The sequence below is a fragment of the Passer montanus genome, unplaced genomic scaffold, assembly GCF_014805655.1.
Source record: "Passer montanus isolate IOZ18808 unplaced genomic scaffold, ASM1480565v1 scaffold46, whole genome shotgun sequence".
NCBI lineage: Eukaryota > Metazoa > Chordata > Aves > Passeriformes > Passeridae > Passer > Passer montanus.
In genome coordinates this window covers 3,309,797-3,337,777 of record NW_024369485.1, presented here as the reverse complement: position 1 = coordinate 3,337,777, position 27,981 = coordinate 3,309,797, and the positions used below count along the sequence as shown (strand labels likewise).

Sequence of the window (27,981 nt, the reverse complement as noted above, 5' to 3'; positions counted from 1 at the left end):
TGGCAGGAAGAAGAACGTGGAGGCCATGGCTCATGTGAGGGAACGGCAGGGTGGTAGGAGCTGCATGAGTAATTTAAGAGAGAGGGAAAGAAAGCAAGGTAATTAAAGGCATGATAAAATCTCAACAGTTTTAGCCACATTGAATATCCAATTAGGTCTAAAAAGCCTTTGGGCCACAGCTGTGGAAGGGATCCTGGGTCTGGCACAGATTGACCAACACCCACCAAGAGCCTCCAGAGCAACCAAGAAATACCAGTTAAGGCTCTTTTTTGGTTATCCCTCTCCCCAGCAGCTCCAGGGCAGCAGGGCCCAATGGCTGCAGCCTTAACCACATCCCTCATCCATCCAGCTGTGCCATGGCCGTGCTGTGCCCATTGGCCATGTGGCCAGTGTGTGCTGCTACAGCTTCCAGCAGCTGTAAAAATTCCTAAAATCTGCCCTTTTTTTTTTTAATAACATTTGCACACACATTCAGCTGCATTGTTTATAGCAAACATTTCAACATGTGCTGGCACAAGCAGAGAAAATAAAACAAGACAAATGAATGGACTGGAACAGGAACTCCAGCCCTGACCCCGTGGAAGGGTGATACAATTCGTCCTGCGGTGTGTTTTTGCTGGATGGTTGTTGCCTCATTTTTGCCATCCTCGGTGGGACATGCGAAGACCAAGCCACAGCAGCACTGAAGTCGCTTTTAACTCCGGGAAAAAAAGGGCGAGTTGCAGGAGGGCGCTTCTTTCAAAGCGGATTTTTTGCCGCAAACCTCTCGCAGCATTTTGTGCTGCCAGAAATCCTGTTCCGAGCAGCAGAAAAACGTGGGCAGAGGCTATGGGGCCGGCCCCGGGGACCCGCGGGCAGGAGAGGAGACACCTCACTTCCCCAAACACATATTTTCTGGGGGAGAAGCCCCCGCAGGAGGTGATGGAAGGTTGCCCTGGGTGTGGGGCCACCGGGGAGCGGCGCCGGGGGGAGACAGCCGAGCGCCCCCGGGCTATTCCCACAGTGAAACGGGAAGGGAGGGCTTTTAACAGTATCATTATTATTATTATTATTTTGAATTATTATTTTTAGCGAGAGGGAAGGAAGCTCGGCGGGAGCAAAGCCTCTGCCAGAGAGGAAATCTGGGAATGCAGTGGAAGGGAAGCGGCGGCTGCCGGGGGACCGGCCGGGGAGGGGGCACCGGCGCAGGTAGCGCGGCGGCAGGAAGCGGGGGCGGGCGGCGGGGCAGGGCGTGCCGGCCGGGCCGGGCTGGGCTGGGGAGCCGGGCTGAGCCGAGCCGAGCCGAGGGGAGGGGAGCGGAGGCGGGGCCGGCCGGGGGGTGGCCGTAAGGTGAAGGTTGTTGCAGTGGGTTCATTAAAAGACAGAGTTCAACTCCTCGCCATCGCAGAGCGCTGCTGGGAGGCTGGTTCGGCTGCGTGCGAAGGGGGAAAAGGAGGGAAATAAAACAAAACAAAAAAAAAGAAACCAGAAAAGGGAGCAAACCCGCAGCTACTTAAAACAATTCCAAGAGGAGCGGAGCAAGAGCGGCGTGGGAGACGGCGGGAAGCAGGGGCAGGCTGCGCGCTCCCGAGGCCCGGCGAGGAGGAAGGATGATAAACGTGGTGGCCGTGTGGCTGGTGGCCCTTTGCTTCCAGGCTGCTGTGCCGGTGAGCGGAGCGGGGCGGGCGGCGCTCCCCGCGCCCCCGGCCGCGGGACCCCTCGGTGTGCCGGGAGGCCGGGGGGGCTGGATGCTGCCGCCGCCCCTCCGGCGTGTCGCGCCCCGCAGGCGGGGAGCGGCGGGTCCGGGGCAGCGATGGCATGTGGTCCTTTGTGGCTCGGCTGTGGCCAGGTCGCGGGTGACTCCTGGAGCTGCGGCGCTCCTGCCGTGCCCCGGCACAGCTCCGGGAGCGCGGGACGGTGGCTCCGCGCCGCCTTTGTGCCCCAGAGCCCCAGCCCAGGGCAGGGTACGCCCGGACTCTGCTTTCTGCCGCTGAAACAAAGGTCCCTGTGCTGCCCGGCTGGGCGCACGCCGGTGCCGGTGCTCCCCGGAGCGCGGTGACCCCGCGGCAGCGAGGCCTGTCCCGGCTGCCGTGTCCCGGGAGCTGCTCCCGGGGCAGCCCGGAGCCGCGCTGGCCCCGCAGAGGCAGCAGCCGCCAGGTGTCATCCGCGGACAGGGGATGGCTCTGCTGATCCTGCTCCCGCCCCGCCTGCGGGAGCCTTGCCGCGGAAACCCGGCTCCGCAGCCCCGTGAAGTGCTGTGCTCGCCGCTTCAGGTCTGTGCTGGCAGCCTGGGCGGCGTCCAGCCCCGTGTGCGGTCGGAGGGTGCGGGGCAGGAGATCTTGTGGCCGCTCCTCCAGGGACACAAAGTCTCAGTCCTGTCCCTTTCTTCTGAGATGAGGGACACGCTTCTTTGCTTCCCATGTGGTCCCCCGCCAGACCTGAGTGTGCACCGGTTGTGGAGTCTTCTGCTTTGGATGAGTTAGGAGGAAAAAGTGGAGCATGAGACAGTTTGAGCAGGCAGGGCAATCAAAATAAAACTGGTGGGGTTTTTTCTTTCTGAAATGATTGATTTAAAACTTGCTTAGGGGTAAACTGCAGCAGCAGTCGAATAAGGAGTGGCAGAACAAAGTGCACCGTGGGATCTGAGCTGCTGGAAATACCTCTGGTTTTCTGTACCATTCTGTCTGTGAACTTTGCCTGTAGTTCTGAACGTGGACCCTCCTTGCCCACATGGCAGTGAGTCGTTATGAGATGGCTAAAAATTACAAACATGTGAGTGTAGGCAGCACTGTTCCATGGAAGGAAGGCTCTGCTCTCAACTTCTGAGTAAGCTTCTGCTTAATGAAGTGGGGAAACTGCAGTTAATTTGCAGCCTCTGAACTCTATTTGGATAAAATTCCCCCGTGATAAATATGCCATACTAGAAATGAGAAGGACATGAAGTAGATGCTTGTCTGGAGTTCTGTGCCTGTGAGATGCTCAGGCCTGGCTGGCACTGCAGATTGAGGGGGGTTTCAAGGGTGAGCACACGGAGGAGCAGAAGTCCTGGGGCTCTCCAGGGTGACTCAGCACTGAGGCTGCTTTCCTTCTGGTGATCACATGGCTTTTTTCCCCATGTCAGAATGTCAGTGAACAGGGACTGATCTGCCTTTCACACCCATCTAGAATAATGATGATTTTACATTGAGTGTCTGAAAACATCTTGTGTTGAAGCAGAGTGACCTTGCACAGTACTTTGAATCTGCCAGACTCCAGTGCTGTGGGTATTGCCATGGTTGTGTTGGGTTCTTGGTGGTCTGATTGTTGGGATGGATGCCACTGCTGCTGGCACCTGGCTTGGCCCTGGCTCTTGCTACGTAATTTGGCTCATGTATGCATATTGTCATTGGAATAATAAACAGGAGAAAGAAACTGGCCAAACAATAGTTGTTTTCTTCCTGAGTACTTTTACCTGCAGGAGTGATTGGGGAAGTTCCTGGTCTCCTTCAAGGTGACACTTTATTGCTTAAAACACTCTTTATGACAGTAATTACCCTCTGTTATTATGATGGAGGCATGGACTTCCTTGAACTGAGAAGGCTGATACATCTTATCATTTTAACAGTGTAACCTTGTTATTCTCTAAAATACAAACTTTAACACAGTGTAACACTGCCCAGAAGCCAACTGATCCTGTGGCAGGAGGGCAGTGGGCAGCCCAGCCCCGTGGTGGGAGGAGGAGGGTTCTGATTGTTTCGTCTGGTTCTGGTGTAGGTGCATGCTGGTGGTTGACGGAACCTTTTTCCAAGGGTGGTGTCATTCCTCTATGAATGTATACTAGTTAGAAGAAATTGGATAGTCCAGCTTGCTTGGTAAACATGCAGGCAGTGGATAAGGAGGAAGCACTTCTTTTCTATGGTTTGCACAGAGCAGTGTCTCACTATTCATCTAGCACTGTAAACAGACCTTCTCCATCTGAACACTGACTTGCTTCACCTCCCAGTGAAATGGTGACTGCTGTATCTGGTCAGCTCTGAGTAGAGCAGCAGCAAATGAGCTGGGGTTTTTGTGGTGTAAAGGGGCTCCGGTGCAGTTTTGTAGTCTTTGTTCCAGGTTTCTCTCAGTTTCAAGTGGTGAGAAGAGCTAACATTTTAATGGCAGCACTCTGAATTTTCTGGAAACAAACAATCCTCTCTAACAACCTGAGACAAGTTACAGCAAGTGCAAGAAATCTGTAAGCCTTCTAAAATTAAGTTAGTGCACAAACCTGAAATGTAGGCTGCTGTTTTAGCAGCAAAATTGGTCCATTTTAAGTATGTGTTTTGCATTGCCTGTACTCAGATGTCTCCAGGTGGCCTGTATACCAGCACTTTGTCCTAACCTTGTCCGAAGTGATTCCTGTGTCCAAGAACCACACCAATACCCCTGAGAGGGACATTCCACACTTGTTTCTGGCATCTGAGGAGCTGGGATTTTAGGCCCTCCTTATAGGGAGGAGGGAGCTTCTTGGGAGAGAGAAGATAGGGCCTTTTCCTGAGTAGGTGCCGCCAATTATAAAATTGCAGTGCTTCAGCATTACAGCGTTAGTGTTTTCATCCTAATAGCCTTGAGATAATGAAGAGTAGAAGATGTCTAATACAACACTCCTTGACAGCTGAAGATTGATGGGCTTGCTATGTTCAAATGGCACTAGTCCCTCAGGACAGCGTTCAGCTGATGCTGAAGCACCTAAATGTAGGTGTCTGTGTTTGCTGGGTGCTTAAGCCCTCATTAGAGTCAAGGCGATGTAATCAGTGCAGCCAAAGAGAGCGATTATCTGACCAGCCCCTGCACGTCTGCTCCAAGGTGAGTTGCTTTGTCAAGGCTTTATTGGTGAGATCTCAAGTTGGCTATAAGAGAGCACAAAACCTTTACTCTGGTGCCTTTATCTGAGAGCGATTTAGCTCAAAGTGATGGACTTTTTATCTGTGGAAATTTATGGTAACTCTCTCCATAAACAAACAGCCTGGACAGTTGTTCCTGCCAAGAGAACTAGCAAAGCAGTGGGGAACATCAGCTGCTGGCTAGAACAGCAGCTTTCTTCTGTTCTAGTGTAACTGTAGTCTTCCTCTGCTAAAGAATGTGGAAGAAATTATGGATTATAGCTGGGTCCCATCTCAGCATTCTGGAGTGAGCAGAAACATAAGTGTTTGTATTTGGGGGGGATGGTTGTGAGCTGTTGAGTAAGCATCAGAGCATTGTAATATTTAAAGACACTGTTTATTTGTGGATTAGATGTGAGAAGCTTTTGTTACTCTGTAGACTTTGATATAGACAATGAACTTACAGTGAGGAAGTTGTTTTGACCAAGAGTGCAAGGACTTCTGATATTTCTTATAGGCTCACTTCTGAGTTGAGAAGATACTCATAAATGCAGAAGGCATGTGGTGCCTCCTTTGGAGTGCTGAGTGTCAGCTTTGTTAACAGGTCTCTAAGTTAGGGCTGATGAGTGTGCTTCACCTGAGCTGCTGCTCTGCTGGTGTACCGCAGCGATGAGCCTTATCTGGCCTGGCTAGAAACCTGGGACAGTGCACTTTCTACTGTGGGGATGCTAATGGAAAAGTTACTGCTCTGTGAAGCCTCACCTCAAGGTGAGATAACATTTGGACCTCCTACAAGCAACTCTTGTGGGGCAACATCTGCTAATGTGTTGGTTTCCCAAGCTCTCTGTTTCTCAAGCAGTGCTTGGCTGCAGTTGGCGTTCTGGGTCTTGTGGAACCGGCACGGGTCCAATGGAGTCTGTTAGCTTGGGCTCCTTGCCACGCTCGACTGTAATGTTTGTATCTTGCTGCTGGGACCAGTCTCACCAGTGAGGCTTGCTTTGCTGGATGGGAACCAGTGTGTTAGTGGGATTTGGATGGAGTTGGCAATAGAACTTCCCGTTGAGTCACTGGAGCTGCAGTAACAACTGAGTCATGGAGGTGTTGTAAGTCATGGCTTTCCCTGCTAGGCTTCTGGTTAGAAACTCCTTGGGGTATTTTCAGTTGAAGAACTCTTGCTGCTTCACCTCTGTGTCTTGCTGCTCCGCTCTCTGGCAGAACTATCTTCTCCCATAGCCCATGTTTTTGCAACATGGTTCTCTTTAATGTCCACTCATTTTGTGTCTTGGTGTTCAGGATTTTCTAATAACTGAAAGGTCTTCTGGATTGCTCTTGCAGAACGACTCCTGACTAAATCAAGGGTGCTGATATAACATAGGAAATTGCCTGCCAACTGGCTAAAATATTCATGGGTATCCTACCTTGCATGGGGGCTCTGTGTTGTCATACTCCACCATGTAGCTTTTCTGCACTGCCTGTGCACTAATGCCAATGTCTTGATTTCCAGTCACAGAAGCAAAAGCTGACAGTCTTGATTTTTTGGCCGTGGACAGTCCCAGGCACACACTCCTGTCAGGCAACCTTCTGCAGAGTACAGCCAGTTCACACAACGACTCCTCAGAGTGCACTGGCTCCATCACCTGAGCACACACAAACCATAGCTGGAGATTGGGGCTTGCTCTTTGTCTGCCTCTGCCATGTGATGAGGTGCTTGTTGCCTCTTTTAAATGTAAGGAAACTTGAACTCTGTTCCACTTGGAAGGGGAGTGTGCTGAATGCTTTCTGGGCGGCACTGCAGACCATGATTGTCCTGTGCTGTACACAGGAAAGCTCTTGCTAATTAGTTCCTAATGCTGGTGGCTGTACACATCCTGGTCAGAGGCAGGCAGCAGCTCTGGTCCAGCCCCTTGCTTATATAGGGATTACTGGAGGAGCAGGCTGTAGATTGAAGCCAGAGGTGGGCAGGGGTGAGTGGAGCCAGTCTGCTTTCTAGAGAGCAAGTGGTGATTAATGTAACGAGTTCCAGATGAGAGCTCTTGTGAAGCTCCATGTCGTAGCAGTGGTGCTGCTGTGGCTGTGCTGGTAGGAAGCCTTTGTGTGTTCTCTGGGGATCAGAGCTGGCAGCTACAGTGCTGTAGGAAGAGACTACCTGGCTCTTTCCTGTCCCAGAATAGGATCCCATGCTGTCTTTTCCTATGCTTTGAGACCAGAAGAGTGGAGAAATACAAATATGGGTATGTATATATTTATAAAGAGAGACACATGCTACTTGTTATCCAGCTGACAGCAGAGTTTGGAGGCTGTGTGCCCTGGCCCTAGCATGGTGATCTGGGAGATTTGATACCTATGTTCTGCACAACCACAGCAGCTCAGAGCAGCCTGTTGATCTACCAAAACATCAGTCTGGTAAAAGCATCTGCAGAGGAGAGAACCTGTTATCCCACCGACCAGCTTCTAGGGATCTTCTTTAGAGACAGAGTCCAGGCTTTCTTCAGTCAGGAAGCTGATGGGTAAAAGCCCAAAGTAGAGGAACTGCAAAGCTTGCTTGAATTTGTATCTAATACAGATGCTAATATATGTGATATTCTTCACTCACTTGCTGTGCTCTGTGCTTATGAAACTATGACAGAGACTCTCACACCAGCAGATTTGATGGACAAATGAGATTTGTCCACCTCACTGGCTCTAGCAGAGCGTAAGTGGCACCTACATGCAGTGGAGAGTGGTGGTGAAGCTTGCATCGAAACTTGCCCAACAGCCTGCAGCTAGACAGCTTTGACTTCTAAATCTCCTTCTGTCCTAACGGAGGAATCATCTAGATCGTGACTACTTTCCCATCAGTGAACAAAGCACCGAACAAAAGAGGCTGACTCTGGCATGTCTGGGCAGTGGCAAGGAGGGCTGTGCTATCGTGCTCTCACATCGACTGACTCATGGCCTGCAGAAGAAAGCTGCTGGCTTAATCCTGCAGCAGCACCGGCTCCCTCTGAAGTGTGTTTAACCTGCAAAAAGTTCCCCAGTCTGCATCTGTAGTTGCACTGAGCTGTGAAACACTGGTGAGCTTCTTTCTACACAAGCTGGAAGATGTGATTATGAATAATTAGCAGTTATTACTCTGGTAGCTCAAGAGTGTTAAATGCTCAGTGTGCCCTTCCCCCTCACACCCAGCATGTAGCCAGAAGGGGTTAAAAAGATTCACCAAATGTTGCTATACTGGTGCTTGTAAGTAAATGTGGTGGGTTGACCCTGGCAGGGCACCAGGTGCCCACTGAAGCTGCTCTGTCATTGCCCTTCTCAGCTGGGCAGGGAGAGAAAATATAACAAAATACTTGTGGGTCAAGATAAGGACAGGGAGAGATCCCTCCCAGTGACCATCACAGGCAAAATGGACTCAACTTGGGGAATGAATTTAATTTATTACCAATCAACTCGGAGTAGGAAAATGAAAAGTAAACCCAAATCTTAAAAACACATTGTCTCCATTTCCCCCCTCCTTTTTTGGCTTAACTTTAATCCAGATTCTCCAGCTTTTCCCCCCAGGAGTTCAGGGGGATGGGGAATGGGGCCTGTGGTTGGTTCATCACATGCTGTCTCTGCTGCTCCTTCTTCTCAGGGGGAGGACTTCTCACAGTGTCCTGCTCCAGTGTGAGGTCCCTTGTAAAGGGTTTGTCTCCACAAACTTCTCCAGTGCGAGTCCTTCCCATGGGCTGCAGGTCTAAATCACTGCTCCAGTCTGGATCCCTTCCAAGGGGTGCAGTCCCTCAGGAACAGGCTGCTCCAGCTTGGGTCCCCCACAGGATGACAGGTCCTGCCAGCAAACTTGGTCTGCTGTGGGCTTCTCTCTCAGTGGGGGCTGCAGGTCCTGCCAGGATCTTCTTCCAGCATGGGCTTCCCATGGGCTCACAGCCTCTTTTGGGTGTCCCCCTGCTCTGTTGTGGGATCCTCCATGGGCTGCAGGTGAATCTCTGCTCCACTGTGGACCATCATGGGCTTCAGGGGCACAGCTGCACCAGGGGCTGCAGAGGAATCTGCTCTGGGGCCTGGAGCTCCTCCTGTCCTTCCTTCTTCGATGACCTTGGGGTCTGCAGAGTTGCTATTCTCACACCTCTCTTCTCTGGCTGCAATTGCTCCTCTGCAATAACTTTTCCCCCTTCTTGACTGTGTTATCAGAGGCACTGCTGCTGTCACTGATGGTGTCAGCCTTGGCCAGCAGTGGGTCTGTCCTGGCTGGCTGGCACTGGCTCTGTCAGGCACAGGGGAAGCTCGGTTTTGTTAGAGAAGCCACTCCTGTAGTTCTCCTGCTACCAAAATCCTAACGTGCAAAGCCAGTACAGTAAAGCATGTTGGACACAAGGTGTCTTGTGACCAACTTAAATGCTAGAGCAACAACTGTGTAGGAAATCTAATTGTCTGGCCTATTCTGTAATGCACCCCCTTCATCAGACTGCCTGGTGAGAACCTTCCTGTGTTTATTTGGGGGCATACTGGTTGGCAAGGCTCAAAACTATGCCATAAATCATTCTAATAATATGATGGTATTGGTGGTGTTCTAGTGCCTGGGGATGCTCTCTGATATTATTTAATTTACTAGCATGATGTAGCCAGTGGGTCTCTGGCTGCAGGCCCAGAATATTAAGAAGCTGAGAAAACTGCAGTATCCAGTAAAAGAAAGTGAAAGTTCACAACAGAGGATCACAACTCTTCTCTTGGAAACCGAACCTGTTTTGGATAATTCAGAGAGATGAACAAGTACAATTGTGTGAAAAGTCCTGTGTAATCCATCAGCTGAGGATTGTGAGGTGAATACTACACACCTGGGACAGCATTCAGTGTTGTTGTGATGGTGCTGGTACATGCCAGTGGCTCAGCCTGTGCTTTTACACTTGGCCAATAAAGTGGTCCTTCAGCATTTCGTCCTCTGCTCTATTCAGAGGGATAATGTGCTGGCTAGAGTTGGTAGTCACTGAGTAGACCCAGACATTTATTCATATATTCATATATATGAAATATCTTCAACTTAGTGATGTTGAAGAGTGTCTTACAAGTTTGATCTGTTATGGCTATACTGATGGTACCTCTTGACAGAAACTGTTCTGAAACTAGGGGACATGCTGTGCTAGGAGTAACTTGGTAGTAAAGCATTCACCTTGCCTTGCAGCTTTAGCACTGTTTTATTGACTTGTTATGGTGCCTGTCAGTCTGTCAGCAGTGGCATTAGTGGTCTAATGGAAGGGAAGTGGCTCTTGTCTCTTCACAGTATAGGTGTATAAAACACAGGGATGTCCAAATCACAACTTGAAATCTTACGGTTGCCCGTAAGATGTGAGGCAGGAGAGCATCCAGAGTGCACAAACATGGTGGCATCTCACACTAAACTCTAACCTCCCCACCTGATTTGGTGGCTGCTCTGAAAGAAGGCCAGGTGAACAAGCTGTATACCCAAAAATGACAGCAGGAGGTGAGGCTTGGATAACAGCTGAGATCAATAGGAAGCTCTGATTTATCTCACCTTTGTAACAGTCCCTTGTTCAGGGCTCTGCTGTACAGATGTGGTATGAAACAGTGAACTGGGTGACTGGGTCAGAGTCAGTTTAATCCAGTAGGTCTTGGTCAAGAAATGCTTAATGTCCATTAATTAAATGAGTGGAACAGTAGGTGACTGGAGCACCATTGCAGCAGCAGGGTTTTTAAAGACTGTTTCTGGTGGGAGGATTTCATTTGGTGCTTCATCACTGAAATGATACTTCAACACCCTCATGACTCAGCATGGAAGTACACCAGTCAGCTCTCATAATCTCACTGAGGTGTTGCATAATTTAACTGTGAATGGGGCAACTGCTGTCAGAACTTTGTAGTATGTGCAGGATTAGCAGTGCTTTTGTGAAGCTGAGCACAGAGACCATTAGTGTCCTGGGAGGGAGTGCTGTGAGCTTGGTCTGTGCCATTTCATGTGGGTAGATCCCTGGCTGTGTGCTCCAGTGCTTGTGAGCGTGTGTTTTTCTCAAAGGGAATCCATGCAGTCTGAACTGTGTTCTCCCTTAGAATAACTCAGTGGAATGTGGTCCAGCCTGTGCCCAAAGACCATCTGAACTATTGCTGCTTATTCCAAGGAGACCAGTAGCACCCAAAACAAGTGCATGATGCTTTTCTTCAGGAGCTGCTGGGACTGTTGTGGAAGGAGGGGTAATGGTGAAAGTGCCTCTTTGAGAAGACTCTTGGGATAGGGGAACAGGGTATTCCTGATCTAAGATGTGCCTCCTGCTTCTGCTGGAGATGTTTCAGTCGTTTAGTGAATGGCTTAGTCATGGCAGTGTAACTGCATCTGTTACAGGGATGACTTCTGCATTATAAACAACCTTGGCTTAGTCAACACTGAGATCCTGTGGATAAGACAAATATGATAGCATGCCTCATAATGTAGGGAGAAACTTGATTGCATCAGATCTAAGTTGGCAAGGGTGAGCCATAGAAACAAACATAAAAAGAGCACCAAGGATAGTAGAATATACTGAGTTGGAGCTCCACAAGGATCATTGAATCCACTGTGTGCTGGTGTAAGACCTGCCAAGATGCAGGAACTGCCTTGCATTGGGTCAAACCCAAAATGTAAAGTTGCCTGCATAGTCTGTGTGAGTCCAGCTGTTGATTGAGACTCATGAGTTCATTCCTAACAGACTGGTGCTGGCTGCTGGAGGCCTGCTGTGCAAGAACAGAGTCACTTACAACTGCTTGGAGCTTAGCTGTGACCAGATCAGAAAGGTGCTGTGGAATGCCAACTCTTGCCTCATTTTGCTGCCCAAATCTTGCTTCTGTATCTCCCTTGCAAATATCAAGGTCTCCTCTACCAGACTGACTGACCAAGCAATCGGGTTTTGGGATGTCCCTGGTCCTGCCATCTGGTGTGCACATGTGAGAGAGATTGCATTGGTGCCTGTTCAAGCCAGGCAGTTCCTGGGTGCTTCCAGCCCCCTGATCCATCAGCTCTTCAGTGGGGGTTGTGGTTGAAAGGGCTGGTGTGATGCTGCAATTGAAAAGTTGAGTGTCACGTTTATAGTGAAATGCAGCATTCCAAGGGAACACATGTCTGGGATGCATGGATGAAAAATACACATTGTTACCTGGTCTAGGTCCTGTCACCCCAGGACATTAGCAAAAACTAATTTCACAAGCCTTGGAGACTTCATTGCGCATCTCTCTGAAGAAAATGTGGAATTTTCACAAATGCAATCAAGGAAGCTTTGTCTTGGGTTGTTGAGGCTTGGGATGTTGTCATGATGTGAAGAAGCTGATTTAAGTTTTATAAGTTAGACTGTGAGCAGATCAGCTGGGAAGATAAAGCAGAGTTTGTTAGCAACAGGCCTTGCAGCTGGCAGGTGTTTGTGTCACCAAGGTGTAAGCAAACAGAAGGCAACTTTTGTTGTCCTGTCCATATCCGGTTGCTGAAGAATACATCCTCTTATAAAACATTGTCTGGGCAGTTCCACTGTAACTCTGGGTAACTAATTGGAATACCTAGTCAGCTATTTTGTTGCTGTAAGGCCAAGTATTTGTAAGTTTAAGTAGTCTCCCTTAAGTTTACTAATGGCTTTAGCTGAGACCTTTGGTACTCCAGGGTTGCAAGTTTATCTTTCTGCTGAGGTTTAAACAATATCCTAGCTGCTAGGAGCCACAAGTCCTGCCCTAAGTGCAAGGTTTTTAGTTTGGTACAGTAGGGATTTTTATCTGAAACTTGGATTTCACTAATTTAATATAGCACTGCAAGCAGTTTGCTCAAATTAGAAACATGTATGCATTAGTAGTAGACTGAAAATGTTTCTGTGATCCTTCAAGAAATCTTAGAGCTTGGTATCTGGACTCCTTGGCATATCTCACATTAGGTAATTGCTGGACTTCAGGGTGGTGAAGATGGAAACTCTTGAAAAAAGAACCTGAGTATTTTCCTATCCATGTGTCTTGACACTGAAGGCTGTTGCATTTTCTCTTGTCTGACAATTGTTCCTGGCTGCATGTTGGCTTCCCTCCCTCAGGTGAAGCAGAACAGTGTCTTTCCCCCTCAGAATACTGTAGTGATGGGGTGGGGTTTTGACTTCTGGGACCACATCTGCTCAGGTCAGAGCACTTGTGCAGCTGTAGCACTGCTTGTGGCAGTTTGCTGATCACATAAAAGCTGCCATGGAGCTCATTTCAAATGGGTAGTGGTTCCACCAACCAAACTGCACAGCATGTGTCTCCAGGAAACAGCCTTCCCTAGGCCAGAGGCACACACGTTCTGGTGCTGCTGAGGGCCATCAGCGATGCACAGGCTGCCACCACCCTAATTTGAGGAGTTGAGATGCCACAGACGACATCTTGCTTTCCTACAGCCTCACCTCTGATTTCTGAGCTGCGGCTTCCTGAGATGATTGGCCGAAGATGACAAGAGCAAGCTGTGCCCCCGTGGGACCAAAGTCCTTGAGCTGCCTCTGCCATGTCCCGACACTGGTGCTGCAGGCTTGCGCTCTGTCCTGCAGCCACGGCCTGGGCAGGAGGCCTGGGCCTCCCGTGAGGGGCCGGGCAGGAGGAGCGTGAGGGGCCTGGGGCCGCCTCTGCCCGTGAGGGACCGGGCAGGAGGAACATGAGGGGCCCGGGGCCGCCTCTGCCCTTGAGGGGCCCGGGCAGGAGGAGCGTGAGGGGCCCGGGGCCGCCTCTGCCCGTGAGGGACCGGGCAGGAGGAACATGAGGGGCCCGGGCAGGAGGAGCGTGAGGGGCCCGGGGCCGCCTCTGCCCGTGAGTGGCCTGGGCCTCTCGGTGTCCTGGCGCATGTCTGACAGCCCCTCGCTGAGCATTTGGAGCTCACAGGGCTGCTGGGACAAGCCAGTCCCACATGGAACAAATGGGGGCACTCAGCACCTGCAGCTCTTGCCTCAAACGCAGCCTTGCACTCCGTTCTGCAGCCTCAGGGCTGTAATGCCAGGGGTTGCTCTGCTGGGAGCTGGGTGGTTTTTAGGTGTGTGGGGGAAGGAGACTGGCGTCCCCAGCCCACACATGCTGCTAAGGAGCAGCCAGGCAGTCTGAAGCCCACTGTTGCCCTTGTCAGAAACTCTGGTTCTGCAGCAAGTTTAACTGCAATGACAGTGCTGATTGCTGAACAGGGTGAGTGGTGTCAAGAGATGGGGCAAGGAAAGGAATTTGCCTCCACCACAGATCAGTTGATTGGGAATAATTGGCAAAGAATGCTGAAGACATAAGCTCGGTGTGTTTATATGTGCTGGAGGCAGCATTGCAAACTCCAGTCTCTTACTCAAAGTGGCTGTGGCTGCTGATGCCTTGTGGGACGTGAGTTGCTCTTTCTCACCTGAACTCCACAGCAGGGGCTGCATGTGAGCAGGAGGAAGAGGCAGCAAGTATTTACATCCTGTCGCTTCCAATTTCTTCTGCTGGCAAGAGGGTTGCATTTATCTGTGCTGTGGTTACCAGTATGTGTGGGTTTGGGCTGCTGGAGTCCTCTGCTGGATGGGTTTCCATTTCATAAGGATTTTCTGCTTGCCAGCCTGCCCCCCTCTTTAGCCTTACTTTGTCAGGTTTCAAGGATGGTGGCCCACCTCTAGCCTCTGCTGAAACCAAGCAATTCCTGGTCTGTTCCTTTCTAAACAAGCAGGTGAAGTGGCTGTTGCTGTAAGAATGAATATTCCCTGCTGGTTTTGCTACACTAGGAAGTAAGAAGTGCTGGTGGCTTTCACTCAGAGGATTTTAAGAAAAGCTAGGTTTGCCTAGTCTTGATTTAGGCAGTTTAGTGCTCATTTCTCAAGCCAGCTTAAGTAGATTGAAATTAATTTCCCAGGATGGATGGGCCTCAGTGAGCTGCACCTACTTTGCAAAACCCTTTGAGCTTATACACTGGCTGTGGCTTTTTTGTGCTAACTCAAGAAACAAATGCCTGAACTATCAAGTATGTTAAAGAGCTGCAGGGAAGGATCTTTAAAGAAAAGTGGTTTATAACATAAAACTGAACTGGCTGCTTCTCATGAGATTAGCTGCAGGGAAATGAGCTTTCTCATTAGACTGCATCTTCAAAGCATGGGCTGCCTTGAACGTGGGAGACAAAAGGGACCCCACTTTTGGCTGTATTGTGACAGCCTATCACTGATACAGAGTTAAGCTGTGAGCCTGTTGTGTGCCATGTCTGTGGATGTGTTGGGCTGTGGTGAGATTCAGTCTTTGGCCTGAGCTGCATTGCTCCGCTGGAAGGAGCAGGTTGGTGTGAGTGAGAACAGTGTGTAGTAACTTACTTGTTTGATACCTTGTCCAGGTGAAAAAGCAGAAGCACAGGCTGTAACTCACTTCTTTATTGCTGAGGGACTGAGCTGGCTGAGAGGGACTTGAGAGGCAGCTGAGCTCTTCTGCATCAGAGCTGGCACAGAGGACTCCCGTGCACAGCTGCTGTGCTGTCTCTGCTGCCATGAGCACAGCCATGAGCTTCCCCTGCTGAGGAATCCAGAGCCCTCTGGGAGTCCAGCTACTCCAGCTTTGCTCAGCCCTCTCTGATGAAGGATGTGCAATGCACTCTTTGTCCAGGAATAAGTGGCAATTGCACTGGGCCTCCTGTAAAGTTCAGGTGGCCCAGGATGAAAGTAGAACTGCTCTGGTTTGAACAAGACCTCTGTCTAGCCTTTGCTACTGTGTATTCCTGCTTCCAGGATTCAGAAGCACTGCTGTCAGACCTTGGAACAATTATCCATGAGCAAACACTGCAGAAGAGAACTCTCCCTACAGCCCCTGTCCTTGCTCATTTTTGTATGAACCTGTGTGGCCCTCTGAGTCAGCCTCTGATTTGTGTGTTGCCTGCAGTCTGGTGATGTGCATTTCCATAATGCATGGCAGGCTGGGGGATGAGTGTCAGCATCCCAGAGAGCAGGCTGTGAGCCTCTGTGAATGCTTAAGCAGCCCTGGCTGCCACGCTCTGCCCTGTGCCAACACAAACACTTGTGCATTCATGCACTGAGCAGGATTGGGAAACTGGTCCTGCTGGAAAATTCTTTGCATGATATTTTATCCTCTTATTTTTTTTCTTTTTTTCTTTTTTAGTTTTGTTGGGTTTTGTTTTTTGGTTTGTTTGTTTTGTTTTTGTTTTTTTTTTGAGGGGGAGAGGTTTGTTGGTTTTATTAGTTTTGTTTTTTGGGTTGTTTTTTTTTTTGTGAGGGGGAGAGGTTTGTTGGTTTTGGTTTTTTTCCTTTGCTTTCTTTTTCCTTTTGTTTAGTTTAACAAGACCAGTTCCCTGATCTGGTTCACCATGAGAGTGCACAAATAGACATGCAGGGGATGGTCCAGGAAGCATGAAGTGACATGCTCTTGTGGGAGGTGGGAGTTAAAAGGGCCCTGCTGTACAGGGTGAAACTTAACCTGATGGCGACAGGCTGGTTCATTTTTGCTCTTGGCATGTTGATTACTGTGTTTCTGCCCTACTTAATTAAAAAAGCTGCCCTGTCACTCTGAGGAGAAAATGTAAAGTTGATTGGGCAATAGTGTGGAGCCTCTAGGAGCACTGGGACACTGGCTGCTCTGCCTGTGGAGTAGCTGGATGCTCTTCCTTGGCCACTGCATCTTGTGGAAAGGATCAGGGTATGCTCCTACAGCTTGAAGAAAAGGAGGATCACAGCCAAGTCAACAGTGGGCAGTCTACAGTCTGTTTTTTTCTGTCCATAGTGAAATAGATCCTAAGAGTTCTCATCCTGTTTTGAGTAGCTACTGAAAGGCGTTTTGCTGCCTTTGAGACCTGGGTGTCAAGAGGAAACTACTGTGTGATGATCAGGGAATTCAAACACAGCCAGGACTTCTCTCTCAAAGATGGTTCCTCTCTCAAGTCACCAGGCAAAAATAGAAAGAGGAGGCCAGTAAGAATGAAATTAACCAAGATTTTCTATATCTCTGTACACTAATAATGGTCTGATAGACAAGCAGCCAGATTAACTGGCTTGCTTACCTCTTTCTGCTAAAATGGTGCTTGCCTTGCTGAGAAAAAGAGCCCCCTTTGCTTTCCACTTGCTTCTCTTTGAAAGGAGCACCCTCTGAGCCACTCTCCAGCCTTGCAGGTGACACAGATTGATGGATGGAAGGGTGGGGATGCTGAAGCTTGTTGATGCACATCAAAAGGTTGTTGAGGGCACAGGGGAACACCACCATCTGAAACAGGGAGGGCACTAGGAAGTAAGAAGTGCTGGTGACTTAGTTTGTAGAATCATAGAAGGGTTTGGGTTGGAAGGGACCATAAAGTTCCAACACTCCTGTTGTCACAGCAGTCCATGATTGGAACACTAGCCAGGGATAAAATACTGCTTAAATCTAGGCTGTCCAGCCTTTGAACTGGGTGTGGGGTGGTTGGTAGCTGTCTTTGGCCTGTGCTGTTAGTCTGCATCTTTGGCTCCTCTAGGAAGAGAAATACTTCATTAACCTATGGGATCACCAAGGAGTACCAGGGTTTCTTTTGAGTAGCAGGAGAAACAACTGCAAGAGAATTTAGGTGAGGTGGTACCACACTGCTGCTGGGTTCTGATGTAACAGACTTGCGTGCAAGCTTCACTCTTGACTTGCTGTATAAAAGCATCAGCTCTCTTTCTGCTATTCCAGAATTTATGGCTGACTATTAAAGAGAAGGTCTGTATAGCCAACTTAATTCCAGAGTCTGTGTTTGTAAAAGAAGGGGGATAGGTGAGGATGCTGCTCGTGGTTTTTATATGGTTAGTTTTGGGTTTTGTTTGGTTTTTTGTTGTTGTTGGGTGGTTTTATTTTTAATTTTTTTTCCACCTTAATCATTGAAGCTGTCTCCCAACCATGAACATCTGGGATTTGAGTTAATTTTGCATGGGCTATTAACTGCAGAATATCAAGGCTTAACAAAGCTAAAGTTTCTTTCAGCAGGTGGTTTTGTCTTCCCCCCACACTAATACCAATGTTACATTGAGGTTAGAAGTTCTTTGGGCAGCTCTGCCTCATATAGCATTTCTGCTCTTGAGTGTATAGGAAAAGGTGAAAGACAAACCTTTCTGTTTCAGTTTATTTAAGAATAAATAGTTCAAATCCTTTTGAAAGTATTCTTCTAGATGCTCTATTGTAGGAAAATTACAGGGCAAATGCTTGTCTTGCTCTTGTATATCCCTTAAACAAGAGCAAACTATAGGTTTTCCTTCCCATGCAGTTGCAGTACTCTCACAGGATGTCTAGGGAGCTGTTTGAGGTGGGAGAGCTCATTACAGTTCATTCTTTTTCAGCTGAGCAAGAAGGATTTATTAGGGGAAATAAATGTGCAAATTTAACAGCTTTATTCAGATAATGGAGGATTTCAAGTGTTTTTGACACTGCAGATCACTAACTGGATTAAGAAGAGTTGGATACAAATCATCCTTAATCTAGTTAAGGGCTTGTAGCAGCTTGTGGCAAAGCCAGTGGTTTTGCTTACCTCAAAGAGCAATTTGAGAAAAGCTCTTTCCTTTTGCATGTATCAAATTAAATAAATGTGGTTCCCAGTTGGGGCAGGGTTAGATCAACTAATCAACTACAAATCTCCCCCTCATCATGAGAGAGTGCTTCAGATCTCTCTTGTAGGAGGAGGGAGCTCTGTAGCAGCTGATGGGATAAGCCCAGAAGGACCCATGCTTTGAGACTCTGACCAAGATGAAGACTGAAGCATAGTTAAAAATTATACTTTAAAAACGTCTGGACTAAGTCAGCCTTCTGGATCCAATAATATTGCTAATGAGTTGTGAAAGCCTGGCCCATTGTTGATTAAATTGAAGATGCCACTAAGCAGCTTTCTGGTTGTCCCAGCAGAACTGAATAACTATTGTTCTGCAACAATGCAGTGCTCAGCAAGAGCAGAAGCTAACAGTCACCCCAGGGTTTCCCCTAAACAGGCTGCTTTGATCCTTGTGGAAGAGGGTCTTCCACTGGTTAAAGCATATCAAAAATACAGTTAAAAATTTTACCCCTCACATGCAACTGAATTCGGTGACAGTGAATCAAAAGGACTGGATGAGTATTCCCAACCAGCTGTCTGAACTGCTAACAAAACCATATAAGCTTGTTAAATGGTAAAAAACCAACATGTTGTAGGTGCTCGATCAGAATGTAAAGATTTTTTGACTAGAGTACATGAGCTATCATCAGAGATCCTTCAAAGAATCCACTCTCTGAAAGGTAGAGTAAGCTTGTTTTAAGCTGGAATTATTTTCAGCTCTTTTGTATGATAGCATAACCCAGTGTTCTGTGCCCCTAATCCTCTTGGCTAATCAAAACCTTTCCCATTGGTGTAAGTCTGCTTCAGTAAAAGGTCATTGAAAAACCTCGACCATGAGGTGTTTGTTCTTTGAACAGCACAGCCTGTCTTCCTGATGCAAACCCAAATTAGTTCAGTCCCTTCCAATGCTGTCCTGAGTCAGTGCTTTCTAACCTTGCTGTGTCTGAAATCCTTCAGCAGCAGATCATTGTAGAAACATGGCCTTTCTGCAGTACTTGTATTTTGTGGGGAGGTTACCATCTTTTATGCCCATTGAAGCTGTAATTTATGGAGCAAGAAATGTAGTCCTTATATAACCATTCAGTTACATAAATTGGGCAAATGTTCCTTAATACTCATGTGTCATGAGATTGGATGATGTCATGAAATTACAGCACTTTGTGGGCATTCTGACTGCTATCCACATGTGCACAATCCTGTACTGTCCCTTGAGTATTTGGGCCAAAGAAAGTGCCTCCCATATCCCAAGCCCCAAGCTGCCTGGCTAAAGGGAGGTGCCACAATGCCCAGAGGAGCAGCTGGGACAAGATCCTTGGGGACATGTACCTTCACTAAGTTCTGATATAAAACTGTGGAAAGCAGACTTTACTGATCCTAATTCATGTTTTCTATTATTCTCTTATGTGCAGCAGCCAACCTCAGGGGTTGGTGGGTCATGGTGGGTGCTGAGCAGCTGCTGGACAGCTCTGCTGTGGAACACCTTGGGTGTCCCTTGGTTTAGACTGGGTTGTCCTGGGCTTCTCTCCTCTGAGGAGGACTCACTATCCCTGCTCAGATACAGGAATCAAACTAGGAATCAAATGGGTGCATAACAAAGGCTGTGGAGAAGCAGATCTTGCAGCAGCCTGGGAGGAGGCTCAGAGCTCAGGTGTGAGGGGAGATTGTCCTGGGTTGGACCCTGGTTAAGGGTAGGGTGGCTGGACACTCTTAGTAAGAGCAAAGGAAGTGTGGCACAACTGAACAAGCCTCATCTATTAACCCCTCAAGGAGAAGGGGTGCAGGCTCAATAGTCAAGATCAAGAGTTGCCATTTTATTTCTTGGCAGTCTGTGATCCTTTCAGGAGGATTGTTGAGGTCTGCAGATGATCAGTCTGTCCAGGTGTTGTTGGAAATCTGTATGAGCTACCCCTGAATATTCAGATTTGGGGGGAAGGTGGCCTCAATCCTAGCTGAAGGTGTATGGTGATACCATAAACTGTACTGGCAGTGCCTCACTTCAATAAAGAACTGGAGAGTTTGTTTTCTAGTTGCTTCAAGGAAGTTTTCCCACTGGGAGGAGAATGCAGCCCCCACCTTTAGCAGCACATTCCCCTTTTGCACTCAGCCAGGCTGAGTGAAAGAACAAAGGGTTGTGCTTGCCACTGCCGGTGTGAGAAGTGAGAGAGAAAAATGGTCACCAACCCCCATGAACAAAAACAGTGCAATTTCTAAGGCCTCACTTATCTTCTGAGCATACTGGGAAGGGCACACGAGGGAGCTGAGTTTGGGCAGCCTGGCAGTTCGTTCTTTATTCTTTATGCACCAACAGTTCGTACTCTTTAATATTTGAAGCAAAGTGAGATCAGCCTGTGTGAGTCACCACCCTTCGACACAAGAAGGAAAACACATGGGAAGTACTTATCTGACCTACTTTCTGTGGAAGGGTGCAAAAGCACAGTGCAAACAAGCAGGAACAAATCTAAAAGTCAGAATTACCTCATGACTTGCAGTTAAGCAAGAGATCGAAGGGCAATTCACTCTAGAAATATGCTTGCAGAGGCTTGAGGAATAGTGCTTTGGGGGGCTCTTTTCAGTAGGGAAGAAAAGAGCAAAAAAATTATGTCTGTATGAGGGGTTTTTGTTCCTAGCTTTTTGTTATTTAAAAAAAATCATATAACTACAATAATTGCCTAGAAGGGGTAAGATCTTGGGGCTGAATAGGCTGGTGACAACTTGGTTACTTGTCTTCAGAGAGATGGAATCTGGTGGGTTAGTTAACCACCTTGGAAGCTGGTTCTGTGGAAATGTGGGGTATGGATAAGGTATTAAGGATGGAAAACTGGGTAAACTTGGTATCTCAACAATAAGGAGATAGGACCAATAAACACATCCATTGTAGGCAATAAAGGGATAACTGCAGAGCTGAATTGTTCTGATAGTACATACTGGTGCTGGCTGACTTCTTCCTGGGATGAGGGTGAATGTTATATTCATTTTTAAGTGACACTATGTTAATGCAAGCTAGAGAGATACAGCGGGCCTGGCTGCAAAGCTGGCAAGAATATCTGTCCTTTTTTACATAATAAAATGAGACTTTGCACTTCTTGGGATCACAGGGATCCCACAGCTTGGATGATGCAACATCTAAACTTGCAGATGGCAGTGCTGGAAAGGGGTGACAAAGGTGACTTGAGGATGGGATAGAAGTCAAATTTGTGAAAATAAGGAGTATAGTTGGATGTCAAAAAGATGAAATTTGGAAGTGACTTACAGGTTTTGGTTTGAAATCTGAGAAGGGAAAATGACTGGTTAGGTAATGGTAGCCCTGCAGAAATAAACTCAAGGCTCGTCATGGGCTGAGAGTCAGGCATCTTGTAGTGATAAGAGCAGCAAGTGTATACAGCACAGGCCAATGAGATGTATGAAGTAATCATTCTGTAATGAGTGAACACTAAGTGTTGTCATCTTTGGAGATCCTGAATAGCTTTGAGTGTTGTATGCTTTGACAAACAAGTATAGAACAGGGGTTTGGCCTCTTGTTTCAGCAGCTGAATTTCAGTGCTGGTTAGTGCACTCCTTGGAGTGTAAATGGAGAAAGTCCAGGGCTTATTCTCCAACACTGAAGGCTGGCTTCTATCTCTGGACTTATCTTGAGTGCTCACTCGTAGTAAAAAGGGACTTGGATTCTCCTTCTAGCTAGGTGCTTTGGTTTCAGATATGTGAACAGTATTTGAGTCATAAAGGGAAAGAAGACAACTACTTTGCCTCCCCTTCCCTTCTGCTCCTTAGAATTAATGCAGTGATTTGCAGGTGTAGTGGTTGGTGGATAGGGAAGACACAGTGAGCACCTGAAACAGGCTGGTAAGGAGTGGGCATTGCCTGCTCCCAGGATGCAACACTGAATGGATTCCTTGCTTTCTTCTTTCCCAAAGCAGCTGCAGCCTGGAAGCAGTGCAGAGAAAGGAGACAGCAAGACTGACCTTTCCAATAACCAAACATACTAACCAGAGCTAGTCTTTTGGGGAGGGGAGCTGGAAGGAGGGAAGAAGAAAAAATGCAATCTGAACCGAAAAAGTTTGTATGACCTCTAGGAACCCCTAGAGGACTCTGTGCAAGCAACCTGGTCACTTCAGTCTCATCACTGACACATCTTTTTCTCTTCTCTTTAAAGCAAACTACAAATCTGAACCTTCCCCCTGACGACCTTGATTCATCTGGTGATGAGGACGACACGTTCTCAGGTTCAGGAGCAGGTGAGTTATTAGCACTTGTGCTTGATCCTTCTAGGATGTGGCAACTGAGATCTCAGTAGACACCCAGGGGAAGGGAAGGGGGAGAGAGGGAGGAATCTACACACACCCACACTCACACCCCACAATATGAGAGCTGGGAACAGAGAAAGAGCCTAACCTATTAATCTTGTATTCCTTGAAATACTAACAATTAGTAGAAAATGAGCTGTAGGAGACTTGAGAGGGAGCAGAAGCAGAGATAGACTCCATGTGACTGCTAATGTGAGATGCGTGAAGAATGTTATGAAACTGGAGTGATTCTTCACTCATGGGGAAGAGAGATCATAAAAAGGCCCTTTATGAGCAGGTAGGAAATAATGTTTGAGGGTGTGTAAACCCCAGCCTACCAGCATGTATCAAGTGCAAACTTTATCTGTCATAAGGTGTGCATCTTCCCATGGGCCATAGGTTTTTGTAAGTGATAAGAAGGATTTAGGGTAGGGGGAAAGGGTATAAAAATGATTGTTAAACTGCATGAGAGAGATCCTTGGTGTTCAGTACTGAAGTTGAGGGGATGCTAGTGAGAAAAGAGCAAGCTATTGAAAGCTGAAGCATGCTATGCTTCTGCTTCCTTCCAGCCACAAGCTTGTATTTTAGATTATACTCTGCAGAAATTAAGACTCTGAAATCAGTTCCAAATGTGGTTGAGACTGAAGGTGTGACTGCTCTGAATCAAATAAAAGTGTTTATGGAAGAAGCCTCAGATATCCACCCTGAAGAACCAGTGTATTGAAAGCAGATTTCCCTTGTCAACCTCACCACAAACAGGCACTTTTGCTTTGGGGAGAAGCAGATGACTAGTGGAGTATTGCTGAATACCACATTGGTCTGTCCCTTCCTTATTCCACTGAAAAGGATGAGGAATTACAAACAGAACTTCTGTTATTACGAAAATTGACTATAAAGGTTAAGCATCCTCCTTAGACCAGTGTCCTGAAGATATTATTAATAGGCCTCTAAACTGGCCAAGGATAATATTTTTTGTTTGTTTGTTTTGCAGGTCCCCTGACTGACCCATCTCACACCTGGAGAATCTCAGGAGAATCAACTAATTCCTCAACAGTAGCATCACCAGTGGATTTCAGTGAACAGCCATTTCATGGGATTGAGAGCAGAACTGAAAAGGAAGTAATATCCCCTTCTGCAACCAGTAATCCAGTGACAGAGGAGCCAGTTGTAGCTGTGAAGGATGAAGTATCCATCCTGGGCTCACCTGAAGGGAAACCAACAAGCCACGCAGTCACAACAACAGTGAGAAGTCCCACTGCTCACTTTCCTTCCGTGGTTCATGTGACTCCTTCAGAAGTCTCTGCTGTGGTCCATGAGCTTGAACCTAAAATCCCCAGCTCTGATGTGCCAGACACCAAGGACGTGCCTGACCCCCACTCTACTGTCCATGGCGAGGGAGAGGTCGCTGCCACCCCCGCGGCCACAGCTCCAAGGGATGTTGTTCCTACACCTGAGGAGGTTTCTGAAGATGGCTCTGGAGACCCGGTGAGGACTAATAGTTCTAACTCCCTTTGCAGGGAGATGTCTTTTGTACCATGTACTAAGTTGGTTTGGTTGGAATGGGTGTTAATTAGTCAAAACCAGTGATTGGTTTAATGGGTTATGTTGGTGGAGGGTTTTAGATGAGAAGAGAGTCTCCAGAAACAGACATGATGAATAACCTGCCTTGTATGTCCCAACAGGGAGACTTCATCTTGACTAAAGACGAGGAATTCCTCCCCACCCAGAACTCAGAAGTACTGGCTGACTCTGAGAGGAATGCCAAAGCAGCAGGAGCCTCGGGAATTATGGACAGAAAAGAAGTTCTTGGAGGTACTGGATATTTTGGATTTCTAGCTGGTAAAAGCAGATTCCTGGAGTCTCCTGGCAGCAGAAGCTGCAGTTGTGCAAATACATCTGTGAGCAAGGATGCCAACCTTTTATGTTAGACCTCTGAAATGAGGGTGATGATTCTGTGTTGTCAAAACCCTAGCAGGGGCATTGCTAGCTACTATTAGTCTGCTAATAGCAGCTAGCAAGGGCTGCTTTATCTGCAACTTTGTTTAAACCTCTTCCTTCACTCTTCTGACAAGTTACAGTAAGATTTCTCTGTTGCTGCCTCAGTCAAATTAGCATGGTTCAACACCATAGCCTTGTGTGCTTTGCAGCATGGCCCAGTGGGAGATCCATGTCCCTAGGCCTGGATGGTTATTTGAGCAGGTACTTGGTTTGGGAGGGGACAGAAGGATAAATTAATTAAAGTCATTAAGCCAGGGACAAGTAAGGAACAATCTGGAACTTAAAATCATAGTAGCACTATCTGGTATGGCATCTAGAGTAATCTGTGTCTTTTTCTCCCCTTCCAGGTGTAATTGCTGGAGGACTTGTAGGCTTGGTGTTTGCAGTGTTTCTAGTTGCATTTATGCTGTACAGAATGAAGAAAAAGGATGAAGGCAGCTATTCACTGGATGAACCAAAACAGTCTAATGGAGGATACCAAAAACCACACAAACAAGAGGAATTCTATGCATAAACACTGATCTTCAGGACACTTCTTATTCCATCTTTCTTGGACTCTTCTCTCCCTGCACGTGGACCTCCTAGTGTGCTTTGCATTAAACTTAAGCCATATGATCATTGGGTTATTTGCCCTTACCACTTTGCCATTGGAAATTTTATAACTACAAAGTAGATCTGGATTCATTGAACATTCCCTGCTTTCTTGCACAACTTGGTTTTTTTTTTTTTTTTTTTTTTTTGGTGGTTTTTTTTTTTTTTTTTAACAGAATTGGAACTGCAAGTTCCTAAACTCACTTTGGTTTATCTAAAGACTGCTGGGACAGGAGGTGGGGAGAAGATAAGGGAGCACTGTATGTATAAAACTCTTGATATTTAGGGAAAGGGCTAGCAAGAATAACCAATTACCAGTGCTCAAATTCTGTATAGCAGGGGTCCTTCCTATTTAACTCATAGATGTGTTTTGAGTGTAACAAGTGGCTGTGCTGGGCAGACATTTGGTACACTGCTATCCTCTAGCTCTTTCTGACAGCTGTATTTGGAGCACTTAATGCCTATGAAACATCAAGCTGAACTTGATCTCTGCCAAAAGGAGATGTGAGGGGCAGGGTAAACAAATGACTGTCACGTGGTTTAAAATAACTTACATTTTGGAAGCATTATCCCATACTCAGAACCAGCTCCTAAGCAGCTGGAACATACACTAGCAAAAAACAAACCCCAAGAACCCCAAAACTAAGCAGAGTAAATTTTACCAAAAGTGTTGGGCTGTCCCACTACCCTCTCTCTGTCTCTCTGTCTCTCAAGGCTTAGGTAAGAAGTAGATTTTTCCAAGCAGTCTCATCTCAGACATTCCCTTTCCTAGGTGCTGAGTCCTGCTGTAGGTGATCTTACCCCGGGCAGTCCCAGGTGACCGGGGCAGTGCTGCAGCACCTCCGGTCACCGCGGTTGTCTCGGAACGCGCTCTGCCCTCTGTGCCACAGGGTGCCGTGGCACACAGGGCTGGGAGGTGGGAAGCAGCATGTCATGACTGCAGCTAAGGAGTAGAGAAGCATCTGAAATGAGTCTGGGGAAGGTTGAGTGTAGGTGGCCTTAAACAGATACAACAGTTGGTGTGCTTGACTCTCGCTACTCCGGAGCGGCTCCTTGGAAGCTGTTCCTGCACTTTGGAGAGAAGCCACTCCAGGGATGTCAGTCTAGTAAGGGCAGAAAAGCACCTCCTGAGCACAGTCTGGATGCCTGAAGCTGTGTGTGGTCAATATGCTGTCAGATGTCAGGCACTGCAGCCTCACTGGGAGTCTGGAGCTCTCCAGAGTATCTCAAACCGTGCGAACACAAGTGTGGTGTTCTGTACAAGCCTTACTTCTGCTCTGCCTTTGGGTAGCTTCTTGCCACTTCAGTTCCTTATCACTCAGTGCAGAAGGTATGGGGTGGGTGGAGGAGTGTTTACAACTGATGTAAATATTTGTACTGTTGAGCCAGAGGGAATGATCCGAGTATATTGGACAATATTGCAACAGTTGGTACAAATGTTGCACGCTAACAGACAAACTTAAAAACCTGTGTAATTTAAATGAAGTATGAAACACTCCTGAGCTGCCATGCAGCTAAAATTGGTGCCTTCGTTGCAAACACAAGAAAAAAACCCCAAAATGTCTTGATTCCTAACTCTTCTTTATGCACGTGGAGAACTTGTGCATATGTGTAGCTGGCTGTTTTTTTAAGTAAAGCTGCAACAACCATTAGGGTTTTTTGTTAGGGTTGTTCTGTTTTCAGTTGTTTGTTATTTTGTTTTGGGTTTGTTTGTTTTTTTTTACTGAATGAATTTTTATAGGTTAATGCAATGACCAGATGGTGTTAATTTCAGCTGTAATTCTTTGCTTTGTATAGGAATGTAGAAATGTTTGATAGGTCTATCTATGAAAAGGTTCTTGTAAAGCACAGGAAGATAAAATAGTAAAATTCAGTTGTACCTCACAACCTTATTAGGGGGAAAGGAAAAAAACTGTATATTTTGGTAGTCTTAACTGACAGTTTGTGAAACAAACATGACATTCTGTGTTATTTAAGTGGTACAAATGAAATATGAGTTCTGACAGAAGATGCAGCATTGGGTTATCTGTATGCCATGTAAAGGTATACTGCAATAAATGGCATTTTGGCAAGAATGTGTCTGACACAGTCTGTCTGTGAACATTATTGTGTATAATACTTAAAAAGTAGATGTTGTTTTTAAGACTGCATAGGTCTTTAAGGAATTTGGGTTACAGAACTGAATTTTGGGGCTAGAAACATAGAGATTCAGTTCAGCATTTGAAGGGTCAGTGTGGCCTGCCTTCTCTCCCATCCTGCCCTGAGTGTCCTGGTTGCAGTGAGCTGCTCTTGCTGGAGGCACTGGTGTGTGATACAAATGGGCTCTATAGACTTGAAAGAAATGGCTTTGTTAGAGCCTGCAACATTTAATGATGGTTCTGATTTTGGGACCTCTCCTTGTGTAGAATGTCACCGTCCCCAAAATGGTGATAAAAGCTGCAAATCTTCCACAGGGCTTCCTGCAGCTCCTTGTCTTTTGCCCTCAGGAGTTTGAGAGCAGAGAGGACTGTAGGAGGGCAGCCCCAAGCCTTCCCTAAAACCTTTCCAAGACGAATTGGAGATTGTACCCCCCAGGAAGGAGAACAGAGCAGGCCTGTCCTCAGTGTTCTGCTGTGCAGCATCAATTACTCTGGGTTGCTATGGCTTGTCGTGGGAGGAGATGGAGCAACACAGAAGTAAAGGAAAATTATTCCCTTCACAAAACAGGGAAATCAGGAGCTGCTGCTGTCTCTCTGGGTGGGTCTTACTGCAGCTTTACAATTATTTACTTTTGTAAGGTTTTGAACTGCAAGAAACTTATTTTTTG

The 27,981-nt window shown here is 47.2% G+C and overlaps 1 protein-coding gene across 1 annotated transcript; it reads left to right on the top strand.

The window, feature by feature from the left end:
• Positions 1 to 1,309: 1,309 nt before the first annotated feature.
• On the top strand, positions 1,310 to 27,243 carry SDC1 (syndecan 1). Its single transcript, XM_039721653.1, has 5 exons — positions 1,310 to 1,646; positions 22,457 to 22,538; positions 23,578 to 24,071; positions 24,269 to 24,398; positions 24,932 to 27,243. Exons 1-5 carry the CDS (start codon positions 1,590 to 1,592, stop codon positions 25,096 to 25,098), a joined length of 930 nt encoding a protein of 309 aa, XP_039577587.1. The 5' UTR covers positions 1,310 to 1,589; the 3' UTR covers positions 25,099 to 27,243.
• The last annotated feature ends 738 nt before the right edge of the window (positions 27,244 to 27,981 follow it).

Coding starts and splice junctions, on each gene's coding strand:
- SDC1 (XM_039721653.1), top strand. CDS start 1,590: ATGATAAACGTGGTGGCCGTGTGGCTGGTGGCCCTTTGCTTCCAGGCT. Junction 22,539..23,577: donor GTTCTCAGGTTCAGGAGCAG/GTGAGTTATTAG, acceptor TTTGTTTTGCAG/GTCCCCTGACTGACCCATCT. Junction 24,399..24,931: donor CAGAAAAGAAGTTCTTGGAG/GTACTGGATATT, acceptor CTCCCCTTCCAG/GTGTAATTGCTGGAGGACTT.